This window comes from Trachypithecus francoisi, unplaced genomic scaffold (assembly GCF_009764315.1).
Source record: "Trachypithecus francoisi isolate TF-2019V2 unplaced genomic scaffold, Tfra_2.0 Lachesis_group12, whole genome shotgun sequence".
NCBI classification, from domain to species: Eukaryota; Metazoa; Chordata; class Mammalia; order Primates; family Cercopithecidae; genus Trachypithecus; species Trachypithecus francoisi.
The window spans coordinates 82,330,223-82,344,161 of record NW_022681457.1 but is presented as its reverse complement, the minus strand read 5'-3'; the positions used below and the strand labels follow the sequence as shown (position 1 = coordinate 82,344,161).

The window sequence follows — 13,939 nt, the reverse complement described above, 5'->3', positions numbered from 1 at the left end:
TGCTCAGCTCTTGACCAGCAGCCCGGCACTTCTCCCGCCTCAACCCACAACCCCCACACTAAGGGAGCTCCCATGGCTTGCTCAAGGTGATGGTATAAATGGCAATACCTCCTCCCATCTGTCTGGGACCCTTTGAAGACTCAACTTAGCAGCCCATACCTGGAGCCCTTCCTAAACCACTGCCCCAGTCCTCAGTACGACCTCATTCCTCACCACCAGAATCTTGCCTTACCAGAGCATACCTTCAGAATAGCCTCCCTGGGCTGGCATTTGCTACCTGTACTGGGCAAGTCTGTACCCCGTAAAGGCAGGAACTGTGGCTTCCTCATCTCTGGATTTCTCATGAGAGGGTTTGACACAGAGTATGTGCTCAGCAAATGTAAAGCCCTACTTTCACCTTTTGGAAATAGCTCTGGGAAGGCAGTGCTGGGGACAAGACAGGGGGCAAGGGCAGGGGGTAGGGAGAGGGGAATTCCCTCACGAAGTATGAGAGGATTGTGTAAAAAACATGATGCCTGGAATCAAATGACCTGGATTCAAACCTCCGCTCTATCACTTGCCAACTAAATAATCTAGACAAGTTTCTATACCTCTATCTGAGCTGTTCCCATGTCGGTAAAAGGAGGACCACAGTATCTACTTAGCACAGCACCTGGCACATATTGAGTACCAGTATGCTTTATGTCCCATGTGCTGTTCTAAATGTTTAAATGTACTAATTTATGTAAATCCCACTACAACTCTGGGAGGCAGATACTATCCTCATTGTACTGGCACTGCAAATAAGGAAAATGAGGCCCAGGGAAATCCAGTGACTTCCCCAAGTTCATGGAGCTAATGAGATGCTCACTAAATGGCAGTAATTACTGTTCTCAGGTAGTAACGCAAGGGACACAATCTCAGTGACCCCAAGGACTCTGGGGTCCTGGCTGTGGGGTTTCTGCACCTGGACTAGCTCCATTCTCACTTCTTCAATTACAGCAAACGACGGAGACCAATCAGTGTTGTAAATAGAGTTAACATAATATATTTATTTTAAGTGCCATTCATGCATATCAGTTCTGGCAGCAACAATCCTAATGACACTTGGAATATTTCTTTACAGCACTAAACAGTTACAAAGAATGGTTGCCGTTCATCATAGAGGCAAAATATGAAATCGTGCAATAGCAAAACTGTAGAAACATTAAAACACTGTCCAACAGCAGTACAGAGAGCAGGTTGTATCTGCACAAAAAGCCAATGCATTTTCATCACATATATACAATATAGATATGTACACATCACCCTCTGAATGAACAATATCAAAATACTCTATTCCGTTTGAAATTATCCCCGGATTGATTCCCTCCCACTTCAAAGGACATCTGAGAGACATGTATTTACAAGAACACACATGAATACATTTACATTTCAAAAACTGCCACAAATGCCAGTCGGATTATTCTCCTGGACAGAGTACCCCCATTTGTTTACATGCATTTAATGTTCTTTCCCCCTAAAGTCTTCAGTCAATTTAAGCCCAAGACAGAACTTGTTCTGCATTAGCAACTACCATGCGAAATGGCCACTAGAGGGACTCTCTGCACCTCACCAGGTAACCCTGTCTGTGGCCAGGGCCCACAGAAAACGCCTGTCCTGGGCTCCTAGAGCACCTGGATCACAGGAGAGTGGGATGGGTCTGGGTGAAGGCTTTGCCTCCATGGCCGTTCTTGGTAAGTTTAAATTCTCATAAAAATATTGATCACTGCAAATCAGTAAATGATTGCCAAATGGGAAATTCGCTTCACACAATTTATAAAATCATCATCAGTGGTTCTACTCAAATCACTCAGTATGATACTGCATTCCAATATCCAAATTGTTTAAAGTGCACATTGCTACCCAAGCAATTAAAACAGTTTCAAAACAGCTATTTTGGTGTCTAGAAAACAGTGACTTAAGCAAACCATTGAAAATCACCCCCTCTTTTTTCAAGCACTTACTCTGCAGGCTGCCATCTCATCTTGCCTCTGATCCTTCTAAGAGGGGCAAGTTGGCTGCCTTTCCAGAATCCTCTGATTTTCGTTGATCCAAGGGGCTGGAACTGAGCTTCCTTTTTCATGCCAAGTAGGGTCCAAACAACAGAGAAACATAAAGCTCTTCCTTTCTCCCCAACCTCACCAGCCCTTACCATGGCTGGCTTCCCAGTGATTCATTCAAGGCAACACTTCATTAAAACACACACACGCGCGCGCGCGCAGGCACACTCTCTCACACACAGCACACATACACAGAAACAAAAGATGTTTGTTTAGTTCAAGTAGAGATTACTCAACCATAGAATCACCAAGGCTAATTAAAGTGATTTAGCATGGCTGCTAAGACCAGAGATGCTAAAAAGCAACCAGTGAGCAGTTACTACTCTTTGACTTGATGGAATATTTTTCCCCATTAGAACTGACACTTTTTTTGGTTTAAAGAATCAATTCAAAATCTATTCATCCAAAAAAAAAAAAACCCCGTTTCTTCTAGTTTTATCATAAAACTAAGATAATCAGTCCATGCAAACTCTGATATAACATGAAACAAAACAAACCACCACCACTAAAAAAACCATTAAGAGGTGGGCTGCATTTCAAAGAAAGGGACCAAATGTCATGCATACACAGACACACAGGACAACAGAAACAGCAGGCTACATAATATCTACATTAAACACTGAAGCAAATAAAATTTAAGTGGCTCTATCCTCCTTTCAAGACAACCTAGAAGATGAGTGGGGAAACTTGCTTTAGAAACACTGCCCTGCTATTGTTGCCCAAATGGAATCTGATTCAAATTCCAGAAAAATCCGATTTAACTAATAAGTCTGAATTAGCAAGAATGCCAAGACAGAGAAATCTATTCACATGGTAAAAGGAGTGATGATAGAGAATGACACAATGTCTCTCTGAGTGTCTTGTCTGTAAATTCTTATCAAGAAAAGTAATTCTGGGCTGGGCGCAGTGGCTCACACCTGTAATCCCAGCACTCTGGGATGCTGAGGCAGACAGACTGCCTGAGCTCAGGAGTTTGCGACCTGCCCGGGCAACATGGTGAAACCCCGTTTCTACTAAAATACAAAAAATTAGCTAGGCATGGCAGTGTGCACCTGTAATCCCAGCTACTCGGGAGGCTGAGGCAGGAGAATTGCTTGAACCCAGAAGGCGGAGGATGCAGTGAGCCGAGATCGCGCCACTGCACTCCAGCCTGCGCAACAGGGTGAGACTCCACCTCAAAAAAAAAAAAAAAGTAATTCTGTGCTTTCAGACACATTTTTCCTTAATGAACCCAATAGGAGCTGAGCATTCACAGAAGGTAGCAATAAATATTAAAATAACACTTCTGAATAATAAATACATAGATGAATGTGGAAGCACTGATGTGGTTAAAGAGCAAGCAATGCTCAACTTCTTACCAAACAAATTTTAGAGCTGTTATAACACAGATTTAGAAAAGCAGACATAAATACTCTATGATCCCCCAAGCATCAAAACCAATTTGGTCAGCTCTTCATGCTGCTCAGGAGCAACATGCCCCTATGGATTGTTGGAGAGTCTCAAATCCTGGGTTCCTTGACTTAGTAGGTAGAACTCATTACCCACATTTCTAAAAAAGATTAAATAAGGGGAACTGGCTTTGGAAAAAATCTATTTCCTTTCAGTTTCCTACATCAGTTAAAAGCATCCTGCAGAAAATAGCCTAACAAGGAATAAAAACTGACAATAACTTTCCTTTCAAGACATAATAATCCAATTAGAAAAAACTGAAGCCTTTCAGTAATTTTTGTACATATATTTACACATATGTATCTTTATATAAACTGCTTGCAGCAAAATAGGCTCCGTCTGAAAAATCAGTCTGGCACTTGTGGTTAACATCAAACTGACACAAATACACAAAAAGCCGTCCAAATCACACAACAGTTAGGAGCTACATAGGGCAGCTGGCAGGGAGACAAACATGTAGTACTTGTTCGGGTCAGATAAAAGCAGTAAGTTATCCAGCTAAAATCCTTCTGATTGTCTTCAAAAGTAATTTTGATAACATTGGTAAAGTGATTAGCAAGTTTGTTTTCTCAACTGGATTCTCTTAAACCTTTCCCTTCACTGCACAGAAAGGTAACGTTAGGGTCTGGTGTCTTGCAGAAACAAGCCCTACACAATTGAATCCCAATCAAAGTCATCCTGGATGTCATCTGGAGGCAGGGAGCGCCGCATCTGGAAGGCTTGGGAAGGCATCATGTGCTGCTGGTTCATGGCTCTGTGATGGCCTGGAAGGAAAGAGGCAATATTAGCAGCGACTTGGGTAGAGAAGAAAGTAAGAAATAAACTAACCCCTACTGTGTACTTCCTACATGCCAGGTACACATTATCTCACTAATACAACCATAAGCCTTCAAAAAGTGGCTCTTATGATCCTCATTTTATAGGTAAGAGGATAGTATTGGTTTAAGAGGATGAGTAAATTACCCAAAGTCACACAACCAGTAGGGGGCAAAGATAGGATCTGAGGTCAGTTCACTTGACCCACACTCCTTCCGTTATACCAGGTTGCAGTAAGGAAGACACAAGAAAAGTGCCAATGTAGCCACTGCTCTTAGTCTGTTTTGCTCTAATACGTTGTTTCAGTAACGTGAATTGGCTCCCATGAGAATGGTAAACAGGATAATGATGGCAGTGCACCAATGATGTCATACTGAATTTTCCCCAGCAAGCTAATTTCTGTGCCACCAAGTAACATCAAGTGAACACAGAGAACATCAACAAGGGAACACAGGAAGCCAGGAGGAACCACAGTTGAGTACAGAATGCCCACCTTCCCATGCTCTTCTTGCACCGGTTTGGCCATGTGCTGTTACTGTATCTTGACAGACCCCCTTCTAAACCAGCTGCTTTTTAAAAGTAAAGGTTGATATTTACTTGTAGAATTCTTTCTTTTATTACAAATTATACATATCCTTTTAACTGTTGTGGAAGTTTAACTGGATTATTTTTCTAGTACTCTGATTACAAAATTTCAAGTAGTCTGCTACTCATTTTTCTCATATGCCCTGAAATATTTTCTTGTACAATTATTTAATGCTGAGGTTTTCAGCATATCTCAATATAGGCGAAATGCCTTCATTGAAAAAAGTTCCTTAATGTGGGTCAGGCACTAATTTACACAATTCTCATTTAATCCTAACAACTCGAGGACCTAGGTAGTGTTATTAGCCCCTTGTACAAACAGGGAAGCTGAGGTAGGAGGGTTAGGTAGCTTGCCTAGCATCACACAGCCATTAAGTGGCAAAGCATGAAGATTTAAACACAAGCACTCTGGCTCCAGAGTCTTATCCACCTTACGGTGCTACTGACAATTTACTAGTAAGCACTCACAACAGTAACATTCCTTCCCCCTTCAGCAAAGGACATATCACTTGGTCCCAACTCCTTCCTCACTGCTGTCTACCACACAGTTCTTCAAGATTTTAATTCTACCCTCAACCCCATTACCTTCATGTCTTTTCCTCAAAGAGCCTAAGTAAAGGATTGTGTGGTATGTTGAGAAAAACAATGGACTCTGAATCCAGACACTGGGGCTTGAGTCTTGGTTTGGCCACTCACTAAACTGGGTGGCCTGGGCAAGGCATTTCTCCTTCAGAGCCTCCATTATCCTAAGGGATCCTTAAGACACTTTCCAGCTCTAACAATGTGCCGTATTCCCCTGGCTAAATGAAACGTATCCTGCATTCAAGAACCCAGCGGAAAAAGTTTATGAACCAGTTAACTCCTAAAATTTACCTACTCTACGAGGTACTTCCCTGGAAACTACAGCTGTGGGAACTCCATTAGAATGAATGAAGCAGAATCTACAGGAGCTAATAAAGTAGGTTCCTAAAACCTGCTAAAGTCCTGTCAAGCACCCTCAACTGTGACCCCAGGACTTCTTAGAGAGGCAAGACAATAAAATAACTAGAGTAAGTAGAATCATTGCATCTTGGGCTAAAAAGGACTTCAGGTCCTACAGTCTAAACACCAACTGATGCTTGAATCCCTTCGTTAGCACTAGTGCCAAGTGGCTGTCAAGACATTGTCCCCTAGCCCCTCTTAACAGGGGGTTCTCTCCTTGAAGCCGCCTCATTCACCACTGGGAAAGCTAACGCTTCTCAATATTAAACTCTGGGTAATAAATCACACCCCCACACACACCCCCACACACACATTACCTGCCATCGTTGTTCCTGGAGTGCTGAGTGCCTGTGGGATATGAGGATAACCAGGGGGTGGCATCACTGACGGAGGGAGATTTTGCCTAGAATCTATGTACAAATTCCTAATCAGATTAAAAGCAGAAAGAGGGAAAATATGTTACCACAAATAAAACAAATGGAGAAAGTAAACTAAGCAGGTAAAGTGAGGAAAAAAGAGGAAGAAAATATTACTCCTTTTAGATGAGATAACTGTGGTCTTGGCCTTTTGAACAGGGTGCCGGGCTGGGTGTGAACACACTGGAACTAATGCTGGCACTGCCACTAACTGTAGGCTGGTAGGCAAGTTATGTCTATTATTGTTGCTGTCACATACCTTATTACAATTCAAAAGTATTTTTGTATCCATTACTTCATCTGACCCTCCCACTAAGCCCCAAAGGAGGGCAAGACAGGGATTGTTATACCCATTTTACAGATGAAGCAACTGAAACTCAGAAAGGCTAACTAGACTTGCCCAAAGACACGTTAGTTTGACAGTGCTAGGACTAGAATCCAGATCTCCTAACTCATGGACTCTTTTCTTTTGAGACAGGGTCTCACTCTGTCACCCAGGCTGGAGTGCAGTGGTGTAATCTCAGCTCACTGCAACTTCTGCCTCCCGGGTTTGAGCGATTCTCCTGCCTCAGCCTCCCAAGTAGCTGGGATTACAGGCATGCACTACCATGCCTGGCTAATTTTTGTATTTTTAGTAGAGATGGGGTTTCACCATGTTGGCCAGGCTGATCTTGAACTCCTGACCTCAAGTGATCCACCTGTCTCGGCCTCCCAAAGTGCTGGGATTACAGGCATGAGCCACAGCACCCAGCCACTCACGGACTCTTTCTACATCACCACCTATTCGCTATTTCCCTGATGTTCTCACCCTTGAAGCAGGCCTAACCATGTGTGCCCTTGTGCCTGGGAAGCACAAAGTAACAGTAAAGATCTGCACACGGTAAAAGACCTACATCAAGCAATGATGATTAAAAACGTATTATTCTGAGCAAGGCATGGTGGCTCAGGCTTGTAATCCCAGCACTTTGGGAGGCAGAGGTGGGCAGATCACCTGAGGTCAGGAGTTCGACATCAGACTGGCCAACATGGCAAAACCCTGTCTCTACTAAAAATACAAAGAATTAGCTGGGCGTGGTGGCATGCGCCTGTAGTCCCAGCTACTCAGGAGGCTGAGGGAGGAGAGTAGCTTGAACCTGGGAGATGGAGGTAACAGTGAGCCGAGATAGTGCTACTACACTCCAGCCTGGATAACAGAGTGAGTCTCTGTCAAAAGAGAGGGGAGTGGGGAGGGGAGTATTATTCTGGAGTGTGAGAATGGGGACCATCGATCTCATTCAAATTTTATTTCAGAAAGTTCTTAATATATTTTCATTAACAGGAGACATCAAGTGTTAACACCTCCAAAATGTCAACTACGTTACATCATAATACAAAAGAGAGAGAGAACAAACATGACCCCTCTCCCAATAACTCATGAGGAATGATTATAAAAGTGGTTCACATTGTAAGAAACATCTGGAATTCTGGAAAGGCTACTTCCCTAAGGTTATTTAATATTTCATGTAAATTACACTTGAATTCTAGTAATGTTGTAATGAAACTAAAAAACAATAATCATTTTCCCAGAGGAAACTAAAAAGAGTGGAAAAAATCTTCCACTTCTATTAAGGTAAGGCATTCTGTATTTGGCTGCTCACAAGTCTTTACCCTCCAGTGGAAAGCCAGACTATCCAGGCTTGAGATGGCCTCAGAGATAATCTAATCTGACGTTACCTCTGTCCATGTAGATAGGGAAACAGGAACAGAGGAAATGAGAGAGAACTAGGACCAGAATCCAACACTTCTGACCCCCGTCCCTGCCTCCCATGATAACATGCCTTTCATCAGTGAAGTTTATAGTCAGAACTGAGCTCTTTCATTGACTGACCATACTGATGATTTAGAAAGAAAAAAGAGGAGAAACATTATACTAAACTACAGCTCTAATACTGGTGCAAGTGACGCAGGACAGAATCCTGTCTCCAAATGCTGATTGGTCTTCACATGCACGGCTAGTGTACTTTCTAAAGACTGCACCAAGCTGGACGGGCCACACCACTCAGAGTAATATGGTCACTCATACAGCTACAACTTCCCTGTCTCTGTCCTTCAAAACCTTAGCTCTCATTCTACACATCTTTCGAGTTCATGTCATAATGAAAATGTAAAACTGATTTTTATTGGGAATTAATCTTTTATCACTTCTCTTCTATGGTTTCATAATTCCTAAAGGCAGAGGGGAGTAAGAATTACAGGATTGTGACAATAAATAAACATCTACATAAAACAGTCTTAACTTTCTGAAATTCCATCATATTCGTAACACTTTTATTTTCATACAGAAATTCCCATTAATTCTCATTTCTTCCCATATTCTCACAATATAGAGTCTGAATGAGTGTACGCCTGAATTTTCTACGTAATAAATTAACTTCCAATGCAGTTTCCAAAGATTTCAGGCACTGCTCGAGGCGCTATGGATACAACAATGAAAAAACACAACTCTGCTTTTCGGGAGTGTATTCTTGGGCATGCTGGGTAGAGCCAAACAAAGTAAATTAAATAGTATGTAACATGCTACGGAATAAAAGCAGAGAGAGAGAACAAGGAGTGCTGAGTAGTGGTGCCATTTAAATAGGATGACCAAGGAAGGCATCCCCTGAGCAGGTGTTTTTTTGAGGAAAAAAAGAGAACAAGATGAGAAAATGAGTCATGTGTCTATCTTAGGGAAGACCACTCTGAACAAGAGGGAAGAGCAATTACAAAGGCCCTGGTTAGGTAGAGTGTGCTACCTAGTGTGTTCAAAGAACACCAGGGAGACCTGTAGTGTTGGAGCACAGGGTGGAGGGGAGAAGGCAGGAGACAAGATCAGAAATAATGGGTGATCAGATTGTATAGGCCATATAGGCCATAGTAACAACACTGGTCTTTACTGAGAAAGATGGAGGGTTCTGAGCAGAAAAGACATGACATGATCTGATCTGTCTTGCAAAATCCCACTTAACCTACAAAGTCCAGCTTAAATGTGTTGTCTTCTAGGAAAATTTTCATCTTTCCAAGAGAAGTATGTACCCCTTTCTCTGAATTCTTACTGCACTTATACCCTATGGAGAAGTGTAGCCCTCAACATACTGTATTTCTTTTTTCTTTTTTTTCTTTTTGAGAAGGAGTCTCGTTCTGCCGCCTGGGCTGGAATGTGGTGGCACAATCTTGGCTCACTGCAAGCTCCGCCTCTTGGATTCACACCATTCTCCTGCCTCGGCCTCCCAAGTAGCTGGGACTACAGGCACCCACCACCATGCCCGGCTAATTTTTTAAATATTTTTTTAGAAGAGACAGGGTTTCACCATGTTAGCCAGGATGGTCTCTATCTCCTGACCTCATGATCCACCTGCTTCGGCCTCCCTAAGAAGCCCCCCTAACATATTGTATTTCTTGACAGACCTGTCTCAACCATTAGGTTGTGAACTCTTTGAGACAAAAGCTACTACAGGGGTCATGTCTTTATTCTCAGTGCCCAATACCCAGCTAGACACAGAAAAGGTGTCTAGTAGGTACTCAATGACTGCATCCCTACCTATATTTAATGATCTTTAAGCAAAACATCAAATTACAATAGTTCAGCCAGAAGATATAAACAAATTATAACCACAGGTAAAAAGATTTAGGAAAAGATGTCATAGACTGTGTTCTATAACATCCTTCTCCCCTTCTCCCTTCCACACTAGCACACTACACCACCAATTTCTGGAGTCTATAGGAAGCTCAAGGAGGTGTTCACCAAAAGAGGGTCCCTGAAAACAGGAATAACAGGAAAGGTTTAAGGAAACGGAGAGACTATATTCTGGGACTCAAGACCTACACCTAAATGAATTTTACAACTTTGGGCAAGTCACTTTCTCCCCCTGGATCAAAATGTCCTTATCTGTTAAATAAAGGGATAAAATCAACAGCTCTCTGAAAGTCTCCTCTTGACTATACTTCTAAGAAATTACGACAAAGAATTATTGGGGTGTAGAGATGAGGGAAGTGAAAGATCTGAATGGATGTGATATACAGGGATGTAAGGAAGAGAAAAAAGGAATGGCAGAAAGACACTTAAAACAAGAGGAAGAAGGCTGGACATGTAAAAAAAAAATCTGAATATTTGTGAACAGATATCTGCAGGCATGAAGTGATGAATACTTGGAGCACCATAACTGATGAGAGAACAACTTGTCAGAGGCCAACACAGCTTGCCAGGCATGAGTCAGAAGGAAGATACAAAAGGGGAGTGAGAGTAGAAAGAACTGAATAAACATTGAAGAAAAACTATAGTTTTTCTACCTTTGACAGGCTGTGACTAGGGTAGCACTGAGAATCACAAAGGTGTCACTGGGACCCTAGAGAGGAGGAGGGCCCTGACAAAAGAGACAACAGAAAAAATTAACAGAATCTCAGAACACCAGAACAAATAACCAAGGTCAAGGCTCAAGAAGAGATGACTACAGAAGTCTAGGAACAAAGGGCTTTAGGAAAATAACTCAGGATCTCAGTCTAGAGAGAATCCAGGAGTGCCTGGGTACTCTCTGACAGAGGACAGCAGCAGATAAACAGTGTTTTTTCCATGACAAAACTACCAAGTTCCAAGACCATAAGGTACATATAGACCTTTCTTACAGACTTAGGGCACAAAACTGAAATTCAACAACGTGGGAGCTACTGGCTAACATGTACACTGGCTTTTCAGATTGCCGCCTTCTTCTTCTTCTTCTTTGGAGATGAAGTCTCCCTCTGTTGCTCAGGCTGGAGTGCAGTGGCATGATCTCGGCTCACCACAACCTCCGCCTCCCAGGTGGCTGGGATTACAGGCACGTGCCACCACGCCCGGTTAATTTTTGTATTTTTAGCAGAAACGGGGTTTCACCATGTTGGCCAGGCTGGTCTCAAACTCTTGACTTCAGGTGATCAGCCTGCCTCAGCCTCCCAAAGGGCTGGGGTTGCAGGCATGAGCCACCACGCCTGGCCGAGACTGCCTTCTTCTAAGACTGACCCATAACTTCTTCTACTTGTCCTGCCTGAGGCAACAATCTATGAGCAACACAGGTACTTACCTCCAAACACACAAGACTAGTGATATATACGTAAGCTATTTAATTTCACTTAGTACTTTTTGAGGCTGACTGAAATGGTTAGAGGTGGAGTTAGCAAAGAAGTGAACATCATGACAGCACTTAGAAGCAACAATTTTGGATGAATACAGAAAGAAAAGAGGAAAGGAGAAAAAAGGGACAAAAAACAGAGGGAGGTGGTACACCTGGTCTAAGAACTTAAAGCAAGCTGAAAAACTGAAAGTGATATATCCTGAAAGGGACAAAGTATGGGCTTAGAACCCATGAGAGAAACAAAGAAGACATGCTGTCCATCTGCAAGAAAATATTTTAAAAATGAAATGGAAGAAGGGCACGTGAGGATACCTGAATTATAGAGATCTTGATGCTTAAAAATGAATATATATCAGAAAGATACCAAAAAGAACTAATAGAGAGAGACAAAGAAGCTAAAAAGTTATCAAAAACTAAATTATCTCTGGCACAGAGAGAAATCAGTCAGGGGACTGAATGAGGCCCTTGTGTGGATATAATTCACTGAATGAATAGGTCACCAGAATCAAAGAGTGACTGAAAGTTTCAGGCAGGGTAAGCTATTCAAGGTGGAAGAAAAGATAATAGATTTCCACTACATCAAAGGATATAGAAATAAAGATTTCATGAAAAGAAAGACATAGACTGATAAGCTTGAGTTGAATAAACTCAAACCATGGGTGGATGAAAGATGTGAAATAAGATAGAATAATGGTTAAAGGAAGCCACTCAGGATAGAGAAGAGAGAGCTTGTTGTCATAAAATGTAAAATCAATATAACATACAGAAAAGAAATAAACTTGATGATAAGAGAAGGTAAGGAATTAAAATGAAGAAAGAAGTAACTTGGATATGAAATTCCTATAGAAAAATGTGGGCAGTGCAATCAAGAGTAGAAGACATGGCTGCAAGGTTAAAGAATAAAAGAAGAAAGCGAGATTTAAAAAATACATAGGAAAGATTTTGGGTCTAAAGTAAAACATCAGTGAGACTATTTTCCATTATGTCCACTCTTCAAACACTTTGAATTGTTGAATTTTAACATTCTTAGGAGATACACAAGACATGCTGATTTCCATTGCAGATCTGTACAGATTTAAATTAATATAATTTCATAATTACGTCATATAAAAACATAAGTTATCTCCAAGATATTTAATTCTTGTTTGATAACTTAGTAAAAGGTTAATGACAACAGTTAACTGTAAATAATAAAGCAATCATATAAATCACAACAGAAGAACATACAGTCTCTTTACCTCAATTTTTCTAAGATATACCCTACATATAAATTATTTGCTTTCATTCATTTCTTATAAATAAAAATTTGTAAACAGATAACTGTCACCATTAGCAGCAAACCAAGTTGGTTAAGACAGTTACTACATTTCGTATGAATGAGAAAATGAGAAAAATCAAGAAGATAATGAATCCCATACCTGTTCCAATGTGTTGGGAAGGTTTTGTTGGATGCATGGCACCATGACAAACATTTTGCTGAACATTACTCTGTGAATGAATAAGGCCAGTTTGTGTAAAGAACTGATTAAGAGAAGAACAGAGATCGGCAAACTGAACTTGATCTAAAGACCAGTTCTTGAGATCTGCCTGCCTCATACTCTCCATCAGACCTATGAGGAAAGCATTAAAAATATGTTAGCACAGTTATGCAATAAACATTGCAAGGAAAATAGCAAGATACAATTTTTTTCAGCCCTCAAAATTTCCACTCACTCCATTTTATGGCAGTGATTTGCCCACGCAATGAAGAATGATCTTTTTAAGTTTTTCAAAGCCCAATTATTTTAAATGTGGCCAAATTTCTTTCAGAACTTGTCTGTGACCCTCTGCTATACCAACTGGCCAAAATCATTATGAATTTTACCAACTGCAAAAGAAATGCTACATAAGATGTTTATTTCTACTACAAAGAAAGTTATAATCTAGCAGATAAACAGATCATGTGTATTTGGTTATATGTCAAAAAGAACCAACACTCACCTTGAAACTGTGAAAGGTCTACATCTGACCAATTAACACTGCTGGCAATTCGACAGCTTTCTTTTAGCATATCAAGTGTCGCATACCAATCATTTGAAACACCTATAAAAGTAATATTGACAACAGTCTAATTCCTGGATGGTGAAAGGGTATAAGGGAAAATGATGAGCTGGCCCTATTCCTGAAATTGGCTGATTCTTGTCCAGTCTTACAAGGGGATTTGTACTCATTATATCATGTGTTGGGCAATCTGCTCTGTGAGACAGGCAGAAAGGTATTATTTCTCTCCATTTTACAAATAAAAGAAACTGAAGCAGAGAGGTGACATAACTTAGCAAGGTTATCATGATGAATCTAAGACTTGAACCCAGGTCTTCTAACCTCCAGTCTGGCAGCTTCCAAACTGCCACATCATCTAGTAATATCAAACCTGAGACTGCTCTTTACATTACAGTACCAATAAATGAACAGGTGGGAAATGTCATGCAAATCTGTATTTTCCCCTATA

At 41.2% G+C, this 13,939-nt stretch overlaps 1 protein-coding gene across 5 annotated transcripts in view; it reads right to left on the bottom strand.

Annotated features, from left to right (window-relative positions):
• Positions 1-1,011: 1,011 nt before the first annotated feature.
• Positions 1,012-13,939, bottom strand: part of FOXJ3 (forkhead box J3) — a 157,416-nt gene continuing 144,488 nt past the window's right edge. For 4 of the 5 annotated variants that reach the window (XR_004440907.1, XR_004440908.1, XR_004440910.1 and 1 more), the window contains 4 exons: positions 13,432-13,533; positions 12,870-13,061; positions 6,230-6,336; positions 1,012-4,294 (listed from right to left, as the gene is read on the bottom strand). Coding sequence is in view for 1 of the 5 variants with exons in the window: in XM_033226864.1 (XP_033082755.1) it covers positions 4,179-4,294; positions 6,230-6,337; positions 12,870-13,061; positions 13,432-13,533 (518 nt within the window). In the remaining 4 variants the exon portion in view is untranslated. Of the gene's footprint in view, positions 4,295-6,229; positions 6,338-12,869; positions 13,062-13,431; positions 13,534-13,939 lie in introns of all 5 variants that reach the window. The other variant, XM_033226864.1, reaches the window with a different exon arrangement.